This window comes from Lissotriton vulgaris, chromosome 11 (genome assembly GCF_964263255.1).
Source record: "Lissotriton vulgaris chromosome 11, aLisVul1.2, whole genome shotgun sequence".
In the NCBI taxonomy this organism is placed as follows: Eukaryota; Metazoa; Chordata; class Amphibia; order Caudata; family Salamandridae; genus Lissotriton; species Lissotriton vulgaris.
The window spans coordinates 720,768,982-720,791,994 of NC_141699.1; the positions used below are offsets into that span (position 1 = coordinate 720,768,982).

General features: G+C 44.0%; 1 protein-coding gene across 2 annotated transcripts in view; it reads left to right on the forward strand.

Moving 5' to 3' along the window:
• The window catches only part of UGGT1 (UDP-glucose glycoprotein glucosyltransferase 1), an 849,443-nt gene that overhangs the window by 230,726 nt on the left and 595,704 nt on the right, over positions 1-23,013 (forward strand). For both annotated transcript variants that reach the window (XM_086943802.1, XM_086943803.1), the window contains exons 13-14: positions 7,869-8,019; positions 21,990-22,109. In XM_086943802.1, the coding sequence (XP_086799928.1) occupies positions 7,869-8,019; positions 21,990-22,109 (271 nt within the window). The remainder of the gene's footprint in view (positions 1-7,868; positions 8,020-21,989; positions 22,110-23,013) is intronic.

A 23,013-nucleotide genomic window follows, 5' to 3' on the forward strand; every position in this document is an offset into this window, starting at 1 on the left:
CCCCAAAACAGATAAGTTGGCGCCGAAAAAAGATTTACCAGTAGAAGAGCTTTTCCAGCCTGATGTAAGGCAAAAAACTCTTAAAATTCATCCAAAGACTGGACATATATACACAGTCCCTGAAAAGAGGAAGATGGACTATCCCAAACCACCACATGTTCCTCTTAAAAAGAATGTTCAGACTTCCCCTATAAGAATTCCTTCTCCAGAAGTAGAAATTACAGTAGACATCTCCCCTGTACATTCTCCAGCCAGTACACATAGTTTCATACCACAACATGAAGACTATGGGCTATGGGGATACCTACTCACAGGAGGTAGAAAGTGAACATCAAATGGATGATATTAACGATCCAGATGATATGGCAGGGACTTCAGGTGACCCATGGGAAGACTATAATGCACCAAATCTACCACAAGACGAGGCATACCCGTCTAGGCCATCTCCCCCTGATGACACCATTGGGTTCACACAGCTCATTCACAGAGCAGCCACTTTTCATGGAGTGGACTTACATACAGATCGAATAGAAGAAGACTTTCTAATAGACACACTGTTATCTTCACATAAAACCACTACCACTTTGCCATTACTTAACGGAGTGGTAAGACACGCACCAGAAATATTTAAAGATCCTGTTAGAGCCAGAGTAATTAACCCTAGGCTAGGGAAAAAGTATAAGGCGGCTCCAACTGACCCAGCATATATTAAAGGTAATTTGCCTCTAGACTCAATGGTAGTGTCAAATGCGAGAAAGAGAACTAACTCGCAGACAACAGGGGATGCTCCACCCCCCGATAAAGAGTCAAAGCTTCTGGATGCTTCAGGAAAACGCACAATTTCACAAGCTGCCAATATATGGAGAATTGCTAACACTCAAGCTCTGTTAGCAAGATAGGATAGAGCTCATTATGATGAGTTAGTCACTCATGCAACACATGCCAGAACAATATAAAACTAGGGCTTCTGACCTAATACAGGAAGGCAAGATTATAACGAATACCTCCATAAGATGCTAACTAGACACTGCAGACACAGCATCTAGATCAATAAATACAGGGGTACTAATGCGAAGACATGCATGGTTACGCATCTCTGGTTTTAAACCAGAAGTACAAGCCAGTATATTAAACCAACCATTTGACCAACAGCATCTTTTCGGCCCAGCAGTGGACACTGCACTAGAAAAGATGAAAAAAGATACGGATACGGCAAAATCAATGGGAGCCTTACAAATGCAAACCCATAGACCTTCCTTTCGTTGCTCCTCATATAGGGGCGCCTCTAAAAGTTTCCAAACTTATAACACCTCCTCTTCTTACAAAGCGCCCAACCAAACCTCACCCAATAGAGGATATTATAGAGGAGGGTATAGAGGAAACGACAATAAGGGCAGAGGTAGAGGCAACAACAATCGTAACGCCTCTACCCCCAATAAGTGACTTCCCTCCCATCCCCCCAGACCATTCCACTCCTGTCGGGGGGATATTTCAACAGTTCCTGCCTGTCTGGAACTCCATCACCACAGACAGGTGGGTGAGACAAATAATTCAGTCGGGTTATTGCCTGGAGCTCACTTCCACTCCTCTAACAATACCACCCAGACAGCATCCCATGTCACAGGAACACCTCATACTATTAAGAGAGGAGGTGGAATCTCTACGGCAAAAGAATGCAATAGAACCAGTCCCAAAACCGCATCAAAACACAGGGGTTTACTCTCTTTATTTTCTCATCCCCAAAATGGACGGGTCTCTCAGACCCATTCTAGACCTAAGACCCCTAAACCTGTACATACAATCAGACCACTTTCATATGGGCACACTATAACAGGTTCTACCGGTGCTAAATAAAGGAGACTTCCTTGCCACACTAGATCATAAGGACGCCTACCTACACATTCCCATTCAGACCCCCTAGGATATAGCGGCACAAATATGGAAATTTAGCGGCACAAATATGGAAATTTAGCGGCATTTTTGCGGCACTTTATTTTACTCATAATCATTCATTTTCAGCCTTAAATCAATGGAAACCGTTTTAGCAGAGTATTCCACTTTGAATAGTCAACCTGGAATATGGAATAGAGGAAGCAGCCCACAGGTTAAGGCTGTTATCCCTAGGAAATGCGGATGGTACTTTGATACACCTGTTATGTCAATTGTCAAAGCCATGGCACTTTTGGGAGGATACACATACCATGATAGACATGATTTAAGGCATCCCTCTGCACTGGACCCCACAGGCAGTATTGCTGGCAATTCCTATTACAAATACACTCCCTTTGCATTCTATGTCAACTAAGCTCTTGGCCATAGCCCTACTTGCAGTAAAACACACTATTGCTGAGCACTGGTGTAGAGACTTACTACCTTCACCCACAGAGTGGCTACCTAGGATATAGGACGTTAAAGCAGTGGAGAAACTGACCCACCTTAAAAAAAAAAAAAATCTAAATCCTCAAACAGTTTGGTGCCTCGTTCTGCAATTTTTAGCTTATGAGTCCTGAGAACCACTTGCCCTGATAACCTGAGAGTGATTAGAGTTGTCCCATCCTACCAGTTTCCAACCACAGTTCACACTCATTAAGTGATTAATTATAGTCAGTCCTTGAGTCCATCCTAGGTGGACGTCATATTCATAATGTGTCTTGGCTTTGGAAATGGCGTTGGAACTGGAGGAGGGGGGGGGGGAAGTTGTTCAATTAAGTTTGGGAGAGCCACTTGCACGGATAATCTTTGATTCATACTCTGTTGTATGCTTTCAAGCCATTGCGTCTACCTTAGCACCCACATTTAAGCCTGCTCGAGGTTTTTGCTGCTTTGTTGCCTTTAGGTATTTCAACTCCATTCAAAGCTTCTATTTACGTTCATCAGATGACAGCAGTTTTTGCTAACACATTAGCTATTTAAGTTTTTGTTAGTTTTCAATATTAGTTTTCAGACAACCTATATTCCTTTGTTGGGAAAAATATACTGACATATCATATCCAAACTTAAGAAGATAGATATTGACTCTGGAAGCCTTGATAGCACTATACAAATATCATTTTTGGGCACGAATACCAGCTTTTACCTGTGTGTAGGCAAAAGGCTATTGTGGACCATAACAAAAACTTAGAGTGGGCTTAGAGTCTGTCCATTATTTAACATTGGTTGGCTTTATTGTCACTCTCATTAGCATGCTTCTGATTTGATGACTTATCTCTCTCTTATTGTGTTCGTTGCTTCCCTGGAGCATAGCCTCTTTATCATCATTTTGATTGGCTGAGTTTTTTTCCATCCGCAGCTCACATTTAGAGAACATTTCTTTTCTTTTTTTATTCAGCACACCATGAGTATGCATGTGTTTCCTTGCTCTCTTCATCATATGATGCTTTCCCTCACAGACTAACAAATATCTGCCCTTGCGTTCTGTGTTGGGCCCCACATTTGCCATCTTGTCTGTAAAAGCACATCAACTGTTATATTCTTCCACGGTATGACTAGGGCCTAGCTGCGGCACTCACTCAGCTGTATTTTGGGGCAGAATGTGTAATTTGGAATGACTGCAAAGGAGATTGTCCCTTCTCCTGGAAGCCCATACATCCCCGGGTTACAGCAAGTTTCAAGTTTTTATTAATATGCATAGTTAATTAAAACCGTTGCATACATTCAAAATTTTACCAGTAAAATCAGTCACATTACACTAATACGATAAAACTATGAAAAAGTTTAAAATAACAAATTTATGTAAGCGTGAAACTTTTAAGATAAATGTCAATAATGCATATATATGTCCCTAGCACAAATGGCAGTGAAGCCCATATATCCCGGGTTACAGCAGAGGAACAAATGGCTGGAGCATGTTTACATTATGAGTCCTTTGGAAAATAATTTAGGCACTGGCAAATGTTTTCCTTTAAAGTCCTTATTCTTTTTTTAAATTTTGTTCCGAGCTTCCTTAGCCGAAATTATTTGAAAAATTACCCATGCGATTTATAAAGTACGAAAATATTCAATTCAGTTTGCAGTTCCTAGGTACCTTAAGCTATATGTTGTTGATTTTCTTGCAGTATTTCCAAATGTTTTTTCTATTGACTTTTTTACAATAATGTTTTACAAACTAGTCCTTCGCTCATTACAAAAGCAAGACCGATTGGCTGTTGTACGAAGTATACTCTCTCATTCCCCTACCATTCTTCTTTTTTGGACTCCTTACCTGGCTGTCTTGTTTGTAGTCAAGGAGTCTTATTTATGTTTTGTCCAGCCACACCTTTTTTCTTCAGGTGAAAAGTTTTACAACTGATCGCATGCGTGGTTTTTGTGACATTATGCCATGAAACCCTTATAATTTCTATAAGAAAATCGGCAAGTACCGTTGTTGCTACGAAACAGCAGCCTGCCGCGCGGCATCATGACGGGATAAACATCTCTTCCGCGGCTCGCGCACACCCCTCTGCTACACGGGACCCGATTTTGCGGCACTTAAAAAAAAACATCGCAGCACTTTAACAAAAGTGCCGATTTCGCGGCAAACCACGAAATCGCGATTTCCTGGAGGGTCTGCCCATTCACCAATCTCACAGAAAGTACTTACGGTTTGGACTAGAAGGCAAACACTACCAATTCAAAGTACCCCCCTTCGGAGTAACTACAGCACCTCGAGTGTTCACAAAGTGTCTAGCAGTGGTAGCTGCACACTTAAGAAGGGACAACATCCATGTCTTCCCATATCTGAACGACTGGTTAATAAGATCAACATCATACAACCAATGTGTGAGACACACGCATCAGACGATCTGTCTGCTGCACAAATTAGGGTTTACAGTAAATCAAAAGAAGTCGCATCTCCAACCGTCCCTCTCTCAGCAGTATCTAGGTGCCACACTAGATACTTCCAAAGCAATAGCATATCCCAATTCAACAAGAATTCAAAATATGCACAATCTCATCAAGAAATTCCAGCCACAACACTCACTACAAGCTCGAGTGTTCATGCAACTAATAGGAATGATGGCATCTTGCATTTTCATAGTACCATACGCAAGACTACAAATGCGCCCCATCCAAGAATGCTTAGCAAAGTAATGGAATCAGGCTCAACAACAAATAACAGATCTGGTGGTGGTAGACGACCGGACATTTCGCTCTCTACAATGGTGGAACACCAAAAACCTTTCCAAGGGCCGGCCGTTTATAGAGCCTGTTCCACAAATAATACTAACTACAGACGCATCTCTCACAGGATTGGGAGCGCATTTACAGAAACACACAGTACAAGGTATATGGACAATGAAACAAAAACTCCTCCACATAAATCATCTGGAGTTACTAGCGATTTTTCTAGCTCTAAAATCGTTTCAACATTATCTGTCAAACAAGGCTGTACTAGTCCGGACGGACAATATGACAGCAATGTACTACATTCAAAAGCAAGGAGGAACACAATCCCTACAGCTCTCCCAGCTGGCGCAGAGCATATGGAGATGGGCTATTCCTCAAAACATTTTCCTTCTAGCAGAACATCTACCAGGAGTTCACAATCAAGTGGCAGATCTGTTAAGTCGTCAGAAACAACAGATACACGAATGGGAACTTCATCCTCAAGTTCTTCTGCCATTTTTTCAAATGTGGGGTCAACCAGACCTAGATCTGTTTGCCACACATCAAAACTCCAAATGCCCAAGCTTCGCCGCCAGATACCCACACCCATTATCCAAAGACAATGCGGTATGGATGAACTGGTCGAACAAATCTGCGTACCCTTTTCCACCTCTCCCACTAATTCCATTAGTGGTACGCAAGCTGCGGCAACATTCTCTCACATTGATTCTCATAGAACCAACGTGGGCAAGGCAACCGTGGTACACCACACTGCTAGATCTCTCAGTAGTACCACATCACAAATTAAAAATCTCACCACATCTATTAACACAGAACCATGGAGAGATAATGCATCCAGACCCAATTCAGCTCAATCTAGCGATCTGGCTCCTGAGGTCTTAGAATTAGGATATCTGAATTTACCCACTGATTGCATGAATGTAATTAAAGAAGCAAGACGCCCTACCACTAGAGCATGCTATGCAGGAAAGTGGAAGAGGTTTGTGGTGTATTGCACAAATAACAACATCAACCCACTAGATGTTTCCATACAAAACATCATATGCTATCTATTACATCTGCAAAGATCTAATTTAGCATACTCTTCAATCCGGTTACATCATGCTGCTATAGCAGCATATCTCCAAAACAGACAACATTTGTCATTATTTAGAGTACCTGCAATCAAAGCGTTTATGGAAGGACTCAAAAGAATAATTCCTCCCAGAATTCCACCTTCTCCAGTATGGAATTTAAATACTGTTCTCACTAGACTTATGGGTCCACCTTTTGAACCTTTACATAAGTGTGAATTACAGTTCCTTACATGGAAAGTGGCTTTTCTGGTAGCAATGACCTCACTGAGGAGGGTAAGTGAGATTCAGGCATTAACAATTCAAGAACCATTTATACAACTTCATCACAATAAACTGGTTCTTAACACAAATCGAAGGTTTCTACCAAAGGTCATTTCACCGTTCCACCTCAACCAATCTATTGAGTTGCCAGTGTTTTTTCCCCAACCGCAAACGGTTGCAGAAAGAGCTCTACATACATTAGATGTAAAGAGAGCACTTTTATACTACATTGATAGGACAAAACCATTTTGTAAAAGTAAACAACTGTTTGTGTCCATTTCACCTCCACATAAAGGCAATCTTATTTCTAAATCAGGCATTGCAAGATGGATTGTTAAGTGCATACAAATTTGTTACCAAAAGGCAAAATGCACTCTATCCATTCCTCCTAGAGCTCATTCTACCCGCAAATTAGGAGCATCTATGGCATTTCTAGGAAATATACCATTAGATGACATCTGTAAAGCAGCTACATGGTCTACTCCGCACACATTTACAAAACACTACTGTGTAGTTGTGCAAGCAAAACAACAAGCAAGTGTGGGCCAAGCTGTACTCAAAACATTTTTTCAAACTACTGCAACAGAGAAGGGTGGTCGCCGCTAAGGGAGATACTGCTGTGTAATCTATACTATAGTGTGTGGTCTGCAGCCCATATGCCTCGAACGGAAAATGCTACTTACCAGTATGCATCTGTTCTTGGCATGTAGGGCTGCAGAACCACACACGCCCACCCGCCTACCTGTATCTGTTTCCAGTATTATCTTAATTAGATACATAACACATGGACATCTTTACCTGTATTCATACAAACTCCATCATTTGCCCACTGGCGAAAACCATCTGAGGATGGAGTTGATGCCCATGCGCACTACGATCTAAGGGAGGAGTCACCCAACAGACAAAGACTCTTCCAAGACAACAACAAAGTGTAATCATCCTGGCCCACCACCAGATGGTGATCTAATGCCATAGTGTGTGGTTCTGCAGCCCTACATGCCAAGAACAGATGCATACTGGTAAGTAGCATTTTCCTTCTGACTCGCACTGTGCCTTTAGTACTTGGCATCACACTGTTTTGCAGTCACAGAACATGTGATATTGGAATCGAAGGCTTTTCAACTGTAAAACGGTTTCATACATCATTCACAAGCCATATAGCCAATTTCCTTCGGCATGGCTTAACTCCTTTCTAATAAACCTATTTTGTCTTCAACAGTATCTGTACTCAAAAGCTATATAATTTGCTTGCTTTGTCCCTTCTGCCTCAGTTGTTCATATTATGTGGCTACATGGTACTATATGGTGAAATATCAGATGGGATTCCAGTGACTGTAACAGCACTAGAAAGTTCTGCACAATTAGTTTTTGTACGCTTGTGCCATTTCTTCGTATCTTTGACATTCTCAACTTCTTTCCTTTCAGTCTGTTTGACACTCTACGCAATGAAGTTCGTGTAATGGAAGGATTGCATAGGATGGGAATTGAGGGTCTTGCCTTGCACAACATTCTGAAGCTGAACATTCAGCCTTCTGATTCAGACTATGCTGTGGACATCCGGACTTCAGGCATTGAAGTAAGTAGGACTGATGGGACATGCAAATGAATTTCGTTTTTTTTTTTCTATTCCTGAAGCCTTCCGTAATACATACCCATTTGTAATATTCTTAGTGTTATGGCTACCTTGCAATTAAGATTTAGTTTCATGTGTTTCATGCAGTTTGTTCAATGCTTAAATATGGTTCCTCTATTATGCAGTCATTCATGGTGAATAAACATTCATGTTGTTAATTATAGAGTTTGCGTTGCTGAGAATCCTCTTTTATAGTTGTGGATACGTCTGAAAAAATGTCCGCCTCTCGGATTTTCCGAAGGTTCTCTGCTTGCCTTCATCTAAGGCCTGTGCAGTATATTGTTGGAGCCAGTGGGTACTGAGTGATTTTAGTAAAGCTAGGAAGTATACGCCTGCTGCTTGAGCACCTAAAAGCAAAGTACATTGATTAATGAGTGTACCAGTTGTGCCTAGTTAGTGGAAAAGAGTATTCTAGTATGTGTTCTGGTCATTACCCTTTTTATTGGTGTATTTATCTGTTAACTCTAAATCTACACACTTAGTATGCAGGCTGCCAGGTGGCAAGATCCCTTAGAGGTATGTTGAAGGGGGAGATGCCAAAGAAAGTGGCAAGAATTGTTACCAAGTAAGGTTTTAGTTTGTAGTATTTGCTGCTGTAGTTCACATGCCATGCTTATCCCTGCCATTAGATGATGGCTGTGGACTTCACAAAGTCGTTTTTCTGTGCGCTAGAATTTTTGGTTTCGAGGTAACTCATGATACCTCCCCTGAAACTCACTGTGTACAAGACATGGGCTCCATTCTAGACCGTTTATAGTCTCCACCAGGTTTTGGAATATCTCTAACAGTTGGGGACTGCAGCCCCACAACCAATTGTTTAGTTTTTGACATACTGGAATTACTACTTTTAACTCAAAAAGATATTGTGTTACAGTCAACCGCTTTAGAACCAGCACCGGACTGAAATTCTTTGGGCCAGGTTGTAAAATAATGGGTTGTGGTTGGGGGAAGTGGTATTTAGAATACACCTTTTGAATTCTGTCTCCGTTGTAACAGTAAGTTCTTGTGGTCAGACCAACATTGGGTGTGCATCTTCTTTCTTCCAAAGGACCATGAAGAATCAAACCTTTTGGCCCAATAAGGCCTTTCGGTTTAAAAAAAAACTCTACATACCACAGAAGAGATAGGTGGGGGGCATATTCTAGAATGAAGCAATAGGGTTATCACCAGCCACCTATTGCACATGATGCTGATGGCGTCAAGGGAGCTCACTCGGATGGTGAAAGGTGTGGGCTCTTTGACACTTCTAGGAACCATTGGAAGTGGATCTCTAAATAGGTCTAGTTTAAAGACTCTGGCTTAGGAAAACAACCTTCTCAAGGACCCTAATGAATCCTTACCGAGAAAAAGGGCTACACGTAGAGATTTACACCACCATATTTAGATGATCTACCCTCCAGGGTTCGACCTCGAGCTAAGCTTTGGCTCCAGGGTAGGGAATGGTCTAGAGAGCGCCATACCTCAATCACCAAACTGACACCAATCCAATTGGCATCTCTGGCCACATGTCAGCCCCTGGTAAATGGTACCACAGGTACCCAGGGCACTGTGACCAGAGAAGGCCTCTAAGGGCTGCAGTACTTATTGTGCCACCCTCAGAGGCCCTGTACCCCGACACTCACACACTGCCTTTGCAGGCTGCATGTCTTGGTGCAGAACAAAGTGAGGAGTCGCCATGGCACACATCCCTGTGTGCCATGCCCACAAACCACTACCCTGGCATACATCAGTCACCCCTCGAGCTGGGTGCCCTATGCCTGTGGTGAGGGTACAGGTGCAAGAGCCCTGTACCCCTACAGTGCCCAAGTCCATTCTTGGGCACTCTAAGTGCCATGCTGCCATTAAGAGTGTATGGTGCTGGGAGTTTGTCATCACGAACTCCACAACACCATAATGGCTACACTGAAGACTGGGAAGTTTGGTATCAAACTTCTCAGCACATTAAACCCACACTGATGCCAGTGTGGGATTTAATGTAAAATACACCTTAGAGATGCCCCAGAAATTCGACCAACTTCTAGTGACCTGACTGAGTGGCTGCTTAGGCTGCCACCAACATACATGTTTCTGGACCCCTGGGTCGAGAGCTTGCTGCTCTCGGGGGCATGAAACAATGCACATCCTGGGACGAGGTGCCAAGCCTCCTTCCCCAGGATGGGCCGGGTTCACTAAGGAGAAGCTTCAAAGGCATGCCACCTTTGTGAGCCTCTCCAGACCATTTGCTGCTTTCAGCAACTCGTCCCCACTGGTTCTACCCCCACTTTGGATGGAGAACCGGTGGGAAAAACAGGTGAGGAAGAGGGGTGTGCCCACCTCTGCCAACTCCACCTCTCATGTGGGGGAGGCGAGGTGAAGCATAGCCTCGGGTCCCTGCCATCTTGAGGATGGGGTGACCCCGCCAACCAGGGACAGGCTCCTTCCAGAATAGGGGGTGTACTCACCCCAGGGAAGGGACCATTGGTCTCTGCCTTTTACCTACCTGTAGCACCCCTAAATCTAGTATTTAGGGGGCACCCTGAACTTTGCTTCCTCAGATCCAGACAAGAAATGTAAGAAAGTTACTCTGTATATACTGGACCAAAGTAAGGTACAGTGTGTACAGAGACCACAGTCCCTAGAGATTTGGCAGAGGCTAAAGTTAGATATAACCTTACTCTCTAAAGTGGTAGTTTAATGAGCAGTAAGGCAATATCAGAGGACAGTGTAAAGCATTTGCTGTACACACTCAGTCAGCAAATGGTCTCACACACTCAAGAACTGAACTCTAGGCCAATTGTTTTGTATCAAAAGGTATAGTTTTTTTATTTTAGAACCAACAAGGTATCAAAATATTCTTTCCAGAATGGATTACTTTAGTTAATTTATTTTCAAATAGGCAATAGACTCTTTAAATACTATAGTTACATTTTGTTGCAATAGGCAACACAATTTCAAACACAATGCAACATTGAGCTCAATAGGAATTTCTAGTTAAATGCAATTAGTTACTTTGTAGATTATTTTTCCAACCACAGGACTGGATCCTAGATTCAGTCCCGGGGCATATGCTGTAAATAGTTATGTACAAGCGTTTTGGCTACAGTAGTGATTTTCAAGGAATATTATTGTATTTTAAAAATTGACACTTAAAAACTTTTCAAGGTGAAATTACCAATGTTATCCTATGGAAGGAAATTCAGTTTGCAGGAAAAGTACGATTGCGTTACTTTTGTAATCCACTGCTGGGATCCTAGGTTCAGCACTGGGACATATATCTAAAACAGGCAAGTAATTACGTTTTAATCGTTGGCACGATTTTTAAAGAATATTTGTAAGTTTCAAAAATCGACACTTTGAAAACTTTTTCAGCAAAAACAGGCAATGATATCCTATGGAAGTAAAATTAAAGTTACTGGTAAGTACGGTTAAAATTACTTTTCAGGGTCAGTACTGGGCTACAAGCTGCAGCACTGAGGTCTCTCCTGATAACAGGTGAATAAATCGGAATTCGTTGTTCGGCTGATTTTAGATGAATATTTTAACGTTCCAAAACTCCACACTTAGAAGAATTTCCAAGTGAAACCAGTCAATGTTAGCCTATGGAAGAAAAGTGAGTTATCGGCTTTTAGGTAAGTACTCGACTGGCAGAGTTAAGGTTCTAGGCATAGACTCCGGGGTCTCCCAGGGTCAGGTAGGTAGAGTTGGTACACCCTCAGCGGCATAGGGGCAGCTGGGTGCAGAGGTAGTTAGGTCCAATGATATCCAATGAGAGGCAGGGGCCTTCAGTTGGTGGCTGCTGGCAAGCAGGCCACGTGGCTGTAGGAGCTTGGCTCCTGGTCACTTGCTCAGGCCAAATGGGGAAGTAGATTAGGACAAAGGGTGCACTGCCAGGGACACTTGGGCGGCTGGGTGCAGGGTGATTTTGAGCCGTCGGGCGCTCAATGTTATTCAATGGAGATATTGGAAAGTGAACAAAGACTGCAGGCTTGGGATGGAGGATCTTCTGGAGCGACCAAAACTTCGAGGGGTAAGTTGGGATCTTGGAGGATAGGTAGGCACCCCGAGTTGGGCACAAGGGGCCGGGGGGCGCCAGGTGCAGGTGGTCTTTTGGCATTGGGAAATCTTACCCTCTGCTGGTCGCGGTTGGAGGAGTCCTTGGTTCTGAGGCTGCAGGCGTCGTCTGTTGTGGGCAAGGAGGGTCCGTGGGCACTGGATTCCTGGTCAGAATCGCCGGGGGGACGTCCTCAGGGTCTTTAATTAATTAATGCAATGGTGGCAGTGGAAAAAACAGAAAAAATCAACCAGCACCTCTTATTTGTTTGCAATAACGTCTGTTAATACTTCTTTTTCAAGCGTGCTCTGTCTGATACTGTGCCACCCACCGTATCACCTAATAGAATTGGATTTTTCCGAATATATCAACAACTAAGAAACCTAGACAGAGCACAGCAACAACCAAGTAGACAGCTGATTGAGCCCAACTAGCAAAATTATTTTAATGCAAAACTCATGAAATGGATTCTGTTCAGCAATCAATCTCCGTAATAGATGTTCTTAGGTTACAACATTGGCACAGGTACAGCCGACACGTGTTTCGTCGCCATATATTTTACGCGACTTTTTCAAGGCTTCTACTGAAATGTCATCTAGTTTCTGTGATTTCAGTCCAACCGGATAGATCCATACAATTTAGAATCCGGATAAAGTAGTCCAGATTAAAGAATAAGTTGGTGACTTGAATGTGTGAGTCACTTGCACACGGTGATAATCTTATCAATTTCAAAAAAGGTCAAAGTAGTAGACGTCTCTTGTCATTAAAAGACTATAAATCAGGTAATTATAGTTGATTAGCGCTCTCGTAAGTACATTTATATTTTTATATAGTCTTCCTCTGCATCCTCCCAAGGAGAGCTCGAGTATCACAGTGGGGCCTCTTTTTCCGTTCAAGTAGAAACGCCCATTCGGTTATGTCCCGACTTAAAGTCTGATCAGTATAATCCCTCCGGCAGCAACCATAAGTGTGCAGTTCTCGGGGTCTTTGTCCATTCTGGCACAGGCCGGGCTCGGCAGTTGCAGAGTGGGCTGGATTCGCGGTTCCTGGCTGGCACCAGGGGGATTGTTGTTTAAGCCGAACCACTGCTCATGGGAGTCCTAGTCTCTAAGCGGGTCAAGACAGGCAGTTCCTCCGGGTTTCTCGAGGTTGCTGTCCCCAGGAGACGCCAGGATTTAGCATGAGCAGGTTCAAGGATCAATAGGGCTGGGGCCAAGTCAGTTGGTGTCGTCCTCTTGTTAGCAGCTGCACTTCAGATCTTCTTCTTGGTCTTATTTCTTGTTTCGAAATCTGGATCTGCTGAAGGAAGTTTCAGGGAGCCCTTAAATACTACAGTTAGGGGCGTTACAGGTAGGGGAAGGGCAGGGACCAATAGATCCCTGTCCTGGGGTGAGTACACCCCCTATCCTGCTCCTCTCCTGTGGGAGTCGGGGGGCAGGAGCCTATCTCTGATTGGGCAGGGCTCCCCATCCTCAAGATGGCCCGAGCCCGGAGTTGTGCTTCACCTCACCTCTCCCACCTAAGGGGTGGAGTTGGCACAGGCTGACACACCCCCTTTCCTCACATAGGGTTTCCCGCCAGAGTGGGGGTTAGAACCAGTGGGGGCCAGTAGCTGAGTACAGCAAGTGGCCTGGAGAAGCTCACAAAGGCGGAATGCCTTTGAAGCTTCCCCCTGCGCATCCGGGGGGAGGAGACCTAGCACCTCGCCCAGGATGTGCATTGTTTTAGGCCCAGGAGAGCGGGGGCTCTCCACCCAGGGGTCCAGCAACATGTCTGCTGTGTGGCACCTTCTCAGACATGACGTGGATTGTAGGTTAGGTTTCAGGGGGCATCTCGAAGATGCCCTCTGTAGTGCATTTTACATTAAATCCCACACCGACATCAGTCTGTGTTTAATGTGCTGAGAAGTTTGATATCAAACTTGTCAGTCTTCAGTGTAGCCATTATGGTACTGTGGAGTTCGTAATGACAACCTCCCAGCACCATATACTCTTAATGGCATCACTGCACTTACAGTGCCCTGGAATGGCCCTGGGTACTGTAGGGGCACAGGGTTCATGCACCTGTGCCCACACCACTGGCATAGGGCACCCAGCTAGAGGGGTAGCTGATGTATGCCAGGGAAGTGGGTTTGTGGGCATGGCACACAGGGATGTGTGCCATGTCAACTCTTTGTTTAGTTATGCACCAGGACACTCAGCCTGCTAAGGCAGTGTGTGTTTGTCAGGGTACAGGGCCCCTAAGGGTGGCACAATAAGTGCTTCTGCCCTTAGGGGTCTTCTCTGGTCACTGCGCCCTGGGAACCTAGGGTACCATTTACCAGGGACTGACAGGTGATCAGAGATGCCAATTGGGTTTGAGTTTCAACTCAGTTTTAGAGAAGGAACACAGGCCCTGGGCACCTGATTGGCAGGAGCCCAGGGCATACTCAGACAAAGCACATCAGCAATTCAACAAAAAGTGGGGGCATACCATGCAAGAAAGATGGCACTTTCTCACAAGAAAGAAGATAAGAAGATGGACTGAAGAGCCGTGCAGAGCTAACAAGAGGACGGCGCCCACTGACTGGGCCCCAGCCTTACCGGTCTGTCTCCCCCTCAAACCTGCTCCTGCGAAATCCCGGTGTGTCCTGCAGCCAGCAACCTCAAGAAGCCCGGAGGACCTGCCTGCCACACTTCTAAAGACTGCATCTCCCGTAAACACCGGATTTGTTAAAACTGCAGCTTCCGGCACCAGCCAGAGACCGCAAATCCAGCTCACTCTGCACCCGCCGCACCCTGCCCGAGCTCGAGTGGAAAAACACGAGGAGGTCACCCCGGCGATCCTGACCCGAGATCTGGCATACCCTGACCTGCCTCAAGCCTCCAGCCCATGACTGCAGCCAAAATCCAGAAGGCCCCCTAACCGCGACCAGGAGCTGGTAAGAAGATCTGACCCCAAAAGGCACCCCTGCATCAGACGCCCCACTGCCTTGTGTGCCCAAACCGACGGTGCCTAACCAACCCTTTACTTCCCAACTTACCTCTCCAAGTGGTGGTCACACAAAGAAGTCCTTCGTATTTCTGCCTGCAGTGCTTTTGCAAACCAGAGGTTCTCCATAGAAAACAACAGGGCGACCGACGTAGACACAGCACTCTGCACCGGGCCGCCCCAGTGCCGCTGAGGGTGCACCTTTTGTGCTACCTTATTTCCCCATTTGCCCTGTCCTTAACCCTAGGAGCTTTGCTCCCACAACCCAGTGGCCTGCTTGCCAGCAGCCACCAACCGGAGGGCCCCTATGCCCCGTTGGATAACATTGGGCCTCAACACTCTGCACCCGGCGGCCCTAGAGCTGCTGAGGGTGTAACAAGTGTGCATCACTGACCCTGGGAGATTCCGGAGTCTAACCCCACAACCTTAACTCCCACAGACTATTACTTACCTGTGAACTGTTAACCTGTTTTCCCTCCATAGGATAACATTGACACTTTTTCTCGAAAAAACTTCTAAGTGTGGAGTTTAGAAATCTAAAAATATTCTTTAAAAATCGTACAAATAACGAAAACCTAATTACTTACCTGTTTCCAGGAATTGTCCCAGTGCTGAATCTAGGTGTCCAGGACTGAGGTAGAAAAGTAATGTAAAAAGTAACTTACCTGTAATTTACTGAAAAAACCTATTCATTTCAATGTGCTGTATTTGCTGAGTGTTGCAGCTCACTGCATCCCCTGTAAATCAAAAAAAGTACAATTTCTATTGCATTTTCATACTGTTTTATATCCAGTAACTTATTACTGAAAAGTATTTAAGGCTTACCTGTGCCAGGCTTGCTTGGTTCTAAAAATAAACAGTATATTTGTATACAAATACAATTTGCCTAGAGTTCAGTTCTTGAGTGTGTGAATTCATTTGTTGACTGTGTACATCAAATGCTTAGTAGTGTCCTCTGATACTGCCTTACTGCTCGACCACTCTACCACAATTAGAGAGTAAGGTTCTATCTAACTAACCTCTGCCTACCTCTGGGTCACTTGGTCTCTATACACACAATGCCTAATTTTGGTGTAGTATATATAGAGGTAGTTTCCTACAACCGCCCACTGGTCACAAGCCACTTTGCCCTAAAAGTCCAGCTTAGCCCCAGAAAAGTCTCAAGATCCTCAATTTAAACCTAGATGCTGTGACACTCCACCTTGGCCCAAGAGACTATATATCCCACCTTGGAACCAAGATCAATTGTGAAGTCTTTCTTGAGACCAGTATTATCACCAGCACTGAGTGAGCCACTACCAGAAAAAAAACAAGAGGCAAGCAGACTGATATGAGACGGTGAAGGATCTTTATACACCCAGTCTCTGGTCACATTTTAGCAAGACTACCTATAACTGCTCAGCCCCCAACAAGAACACTGCCTCACTCTCGAGGAAGTGATCTCAGCAGAACTGAGAACGTTTTCTTGTTATCAAGAAGGCAAAGCAGAGGAACACACACCATCAGCTGATGAGTCCCCTACTCAGTCTGTCTCTACCACACCCTGTTCATACGGACTCAGACCATGACTCTGCAGATCAGCCAGATTCCTATGAAGAGCCAGTACTTACAGACAATGGAGATGACCCTTGGCATGACTAAATTGTTGATCCCCAAGACAACCTGTCTTTGAAGCCATACCCCATTAAACCATCACCATTTGCGAGTACCACCACCGCATACCACTACATTATTCCGCCTGCAGCTGATCACTACAAAGTCAAGCTTCACATGTAAGATGAAGAGGAGGGCTTTCTAGATGAGACGCTGTCATTACAGTGTGATATGTACAGGTTCTGCCCATGCTAAAGTGCATGCTCAAATGGTAATCAGAACTTTTCAAAGACCCTGACTGATGTAGTGTCCTCATGCCCAGGGTTGAGAAAAAAAGCCAGCACCCAAAAGACCATACCTGTATCAGAGGTCATGTCCTTCCACATTCACTTGTGTATATGGCATGCCAAAGGGCTTTCATACATGGTTAGGGTATTCCCCTCCAGCTGACAGAGAGGAAAATGTCTGTTGTTAATGTTGGCAAGTGGGCAGCTCTAGGTATATTTGTGCATACACAGCCATGTTGGGTTACTGCCAAAGTATGGCATAAATGTCTGAGGGAGATGAAACAGTTAGTGAGACTTCTTTCTCAAGTATGCAGAAAGCATGGGAAAGACCTTGTACAGGATGAGAAAATCCTCTCGAATTCCAACATCTGATGACCCCTAGATACAGCTGACACTTCCTCCGGAGAAGTCAACAGAAGCATTGTCCTTCAGTGTTTCCCGTGTTTCTTGTATGTGGCTTCTGGCCTGAGCTTCAACAGCTGCCCCTCGGTGTGCCTTTGAGTGGGCTTACAAGTGGAATCTAGGTTAGAAAAGAAAAACAAAAAAGGATATAGATACAGCAAAGGCATTCTATAGGCAGCCAACAAGGGTAGAATTTCACAGGTACCAAGCAAGAGTAGGAACCAAGTCAGTGACCACCCTTGCCATGCCCAGACTTTTTCTGTGTTGGTCACAAAAGAGGTTTCAGGAGGTTCAGTCTGCCAAGCTGTACTCTAGAGGTGGCTTTCTAGGCAATAGCTGTGCTAGGACAGAATCACCTAAGCAAGGGCACCTCTGCCTCCAAGCAGTGACCTTGCACGTCTTCCTCCTAACCTTTAAACACCTCTTGGGGTAGAAAATAATCAGATAAGTCAGCACTCTCTATTGTTGGCCATGTCTATTGCCTGGAGTTTCATACCACGCCACCCAATATTAATTAACACTGTCGCAACATCAGCCAGGATCACCACCATAACGTGCTGAAAGAGGAATTGCAGGCATTGCTTCAGAAGGAAGAAATCTAACCTATTCTCCCCTGCTAGCACTAATAGGGAATTTATTCTCTGTACCTTCTCATCCCCAAGAAAGATGGGACATTGCACTGATAGTCTACTTTCAACTGCTCATTCAACACGTTGTCAGAACTGTTTAGTATGACAACTCTCTAAGACACAATTCTGCTGCTCTGGGTTTGGGACTTAGTGGTACCCTACAGTCCCAAATACTTCTACTTACACATCCCCATTCTCCCGGCATGCCACCATTACCTTGACTTTATGTTAAGTGAAATATATTATCAGTTCACAGTGATACCTTTTGGGGTCGCAACATCCTGTTGGGTGTTCACCAAATGTTTGGCTGTTGTAGTAGTGCATCTGTACTGCCGCTCTATTCATGTCTTACCATACCGGGACATCTACCTGGTAAAGAGCAACAGTCGAGCTCAATGCCACACTCACTCTCAACAAGCCCTCTCACTCTTCCATAAATTGGAGTTCACTGTCAATGCCAAAAAAATCTCACCTTTTCCCCCAGAAGATTTAACTTTTTTTTTATAATCTGTATTCAATACTGTGACAAGCAAAGACAGAGTGATGGCAGTTCAAAGGCTGCCTCCCCTTTACCAGGCATATCTTTCTGAGACCGTGAAAAGGATAAAGAAACTTGAAAATGATGGCTTCATGTATTGTGACAGAACCAAATGATTGGTTTTACATGCATCCTCTGCAAGCGTGTCTTGCAAGACAGTAGTACAAAAGGGGGTGGGGATGGACGGAGCATCTGAATCAATCAATCAAACACTCACACCCAGTCAAAAGATCTGGGTTGAATCCATCACCGTTCTTTAGCCCACTCTGCCACCCCAGTTCAGACATGGCTATATGCAAATCAGTCTGACCCTGTGCCTCATGGGAACAGTCCAGCCCAAACTGCCAAGCCATGTCTTCCCTGGACCGGAAACAAGCTTCCGAGGACCGGTTTCTGGCATTCCAGCCGTCTTCAGCCTGGCTTGCTTGAATCCAGTGGCAAAGTGAGCAAGGGACTCGCGTCTGAGCATACCCTGCAAGACAGTAGGCACAAGTGACTTGTCAGTAAAAAGATCCAGTGTTGGTGCAGCCTGGGGTTCATTGCAAACTGCAATGGTGGAACAAGCATTTGTTAGTGGGCAGGCCATTACTAGACTCTCCAGTCGCAAGTGACCATCAACCCCACCATCATGGGTGGAGTGCTCACATGGTCCATCAGGCAATCCCAGGCGGATGGTCTCAGCAGTGGAAATACAGGCACATCATTGTCCTCAAACTGATGGCAATTCAGATAGGACTCCGAACATGTAACAGATTAATTTGCTACAAAAGAATGCTCATTCCTAAAGACAAACATGAACAATGGGTACTACCTGCAAAAAACTGGGGGCCACACGTTCATCGCAGTTATCCACGCTAGCACAGACAATTTGGTTTTGGGCATTTGCCATCGGATCCTTCTACTGGCAGAACACCTTCTGAGGGTGTACAATGATTCTGCATACGTGCTCAACAGGACACGTCAGCAAACATGCTAATGGGAAATCAGTGCCTAGATGATCCAGTAATATTTCCACCCAGAGGTAGATTCATTTCCCACAAGTGACAATGCAAATTGGCAAAGCTTTTCCTCTAAGTAAATACACATGTGGTCCATGGGCAGTGCTATATGGATGAATTTGGCACGGATATATGCGGATGCTTTTCCTCCACTACTGCTCATTTCATATCTATGTAGGAAATGTTGCAAGCGCCAAGAAGACTTACCCTGATAGCACCCTTCTGGGCAAGGCAACCAGAGTCCTCGCTGCTTCTAGTAATGTCCATTAATCCCCTTTAAAGGTTGCCTGCACATTTAGACATCCTTACACAGCACCAACTCGGCTGCAACATCCCAATCTCAGGGCACAGAATAGTGCGAATTGTTAACTGAACTCTGCAAATTTAGATAATTTGAACCTCCAGAAGAGTGCATGCACATTCTTAAAGAAGATTGAAAGGCCACTCTACAAGGGCTTAGTACGTGGCAAAAATGGAAAAGATGTGCTCACTCTGCTAACTGTTTCCATAAGCAACCCTTGCAGGCCTCAATACAAAACTTCATATGTTATGTGCTCCACCACAAAAAGGCAGGACTATTGTACTCTTCCAAAAGTGTACTCCTAGTGGCCTTAGCCTCTTGCCTGCAAAATGGAGATCACTACACGTTTTCAAAATGTTTATTGATATAGGATTTATGGAAGGCCTTAAAAGGGTGATCCCCCACCCTAGAATGCCACCAATCCCTTTTTGGGATGTAAACATTGTTCTAACAGCTCATGGGACCTCCATTTGATGCATTACATTCTTGCCCGGAGCAGCTCCTTTCATGGAATATCGCCTTCCTCATTAATTTCACGTTACTCTGTAGATTTAATGAACTCCAGACCCTCATGGTAGAGGTGCCATATATTCACATGTTCAAATTTGGGGTTGCCCTCAGAACACACACTTGATTTCTTCCTAAAGTTATTTCCCCTTTCCATGTCAACCAAACTATTGCTTTTTCCCCACCAAACTCAATCAGTTGCAAAAAATACCTTAGATTCCATTGATGTTAAGAGCCCTTACTTACTGCATTGGGCATAACAAATGCCTTTGGAAGACCAAGCAACTTTGTCCAGCTAAAATGTATTTATGTGAATCTGCAGCTTGTAGTGCTGTAGATTCACATGTCTTCCTGGACGCGAGATCACGATATGTTGTTTTGAACAGTAATTAATCTTTAAGTACAAATTTATAAACACGTACACCACTACACATAGACATTCCTGCTTTGCATCTCTACACATAAGTCCTCTATGACCCTTGTGAGGAAACGGAATCTAAAGTGGTGTCTTCGACTTGGTACGTTGTGGGGGATTTGTGGGAGGTATCACAAGCTACCTATAAACTGAAACCTCTACTTTGGAGAAAAATAATTTGCAACGTCTACTCCTAACATGAGATGGTGGAAGTGTGCAGAGCATGTGAATCTACAGCACTACAAGCTCAAATAGATGGTCATGGGTAAGCAATGTTTTCCTTTGAAACTGTTCACTAAATATGTTTCTTTAAGCCTTTCTTTGGTAATGACTTAATGTGACGGTTGGCTTTTCAATACTTTTGTACACCTGAACTGGGCATGTTGTAGACAGAGGGTAGTGTAAGGGTGAGCTTCTTAAAATGCTTTTGGACCTAGAGTTTCTATATCCACCCCACCATGCTTTACTTCCTTTTCCGCATCTAGTTTAATAGTTAGCTGCAACTTTTCTGTTTCATGTACATCTGCAGTGTTGTGTAAATTTATTTAGATTTTGGGCCACTGGGAAAGTAGGCCCCGTGGATCATGAGCACTCGATGTGGTTGAAGCTTGGTAGTAGTTTTTGAAGGTTGTTGTGTATATGCGGTTGCTGTAGTCTCTGCAAGTCCTTATCAATTAGTGCCGCCAAATAGCAAGGTAGCTGATTGTTTATTTCCTTTTACCTCATAAACTGTTGAAAAGGTGCAGTCATGATTAAAACAAACAATTGGTGTAATCCAATTCCATCTGTAAATATTCATCAATAATTAAAGCGGACTCAAGTCTTGTATCCTTTGTGTAACCTAAAGCTCATAACAGCTCACAATTATAGATTTCTTGCCTACACTGGCTTTAAGTGAAAATCAAATTGTTTTCCTCTTTTCAATAAATAAGCAGCCACTTGGTCAATAGGAAGCCTATATTGCTAATTTGTGATATGTGTATTGAGTGTACAGAACTTATCTGGAAAGCTGAAAAATCAGTCTTTCAGGTAATGAGAAATGAGGTGGTCAGGAGTTTGCGGTTTGCAAAAGCCAATAACTGTAAAAGAAGAGTGAAATTTGTTGTACGATTGTTCCATAATTAAAGGAGCTGTTGCAGGGGACTTATTAATAGAAGGAAATACTTGAGTGGGGGTAATACTGTGATATTTGTTGATGGATAGTCATACAGGTGTAACTTCTCTTGTTTTCTACCATCTTCAGTGGATCAACAACCTTGAGCTGGACAGCAGGTACAACTCTTGGCCTTCTAATGTTCAGGAACTTCTGCGTCCCACATTCCCCGGTGTCATCCGGCAAATCAGAAAGAACTTCCACAACTTCGTAAGTTGAAGGATTATTATTCTTAATAAATGGAAATATGAATAGAATCTTTTATGAAAAATGCATCTGCATCAACTGCATGCCTCTTATCCAGGTTAATTCTCTAGTCTGAATTCTTTAAGAGTCTAATACAGATAATGACCTTTGCTTTTGTTACGCACTGCTTATGTACATTTTGATGTATTAAATAGTGTTCCATTAGGAACCCAAATCTACAGTTGTGAAAAGAAAAAAAAATAACCCATGAGCAATAATGTAGTTTCTGATGAACACTTCTAGCCGCAGAACTTTAGAATATTCCCAGTGAACAAACTGGATCCAGAATATTAAAACAACATTGCTTCTCCTTGTCGGTAGGTGGTGCCTTATGGCTCCATGTTGACTTTGTTCCACCCCAGAAGCGGTGATGGAGCTGCATATACGCTCCACCCTTGTGCGTCAGTGTCCACTCCTTTCCTCCTGTGCATTCAAACACTGATCTGGCGGCCTCTCTCAACTTTTGCCTTGTCAGTTGACGAGTTCTTTTCTTACAAAATTCCACTTGTTTCCAATATGCAAGTGTACTATGTCTCCTCCTAAATCTACAAGATTTAAGCCTCAAAGGGACTGTTGCAATAAAAATGTGGGTTACAGATCCCCACAAGCTCTGCCTCTGATGATTGGGTTCAGTGCACCCCTTTAAATCCCTTGTAAGTGGTACCCTTAGTACCTAGAGCATGGGTACTAAAGAAGGTCCCTCAGGGCTGCACCATGTATTATGCAATCCTAAGGGAACCCTATAGGAAGGTAGGATCCTTCTAGCATGGTTACCCCCACTTGTTGCTTGATGTCAGTGTGATTTTTGACTAGTCTGACTGGCATCCTGCTAATCAGGCCCCCATCATGGTGTTTTCTCTGTAAACTT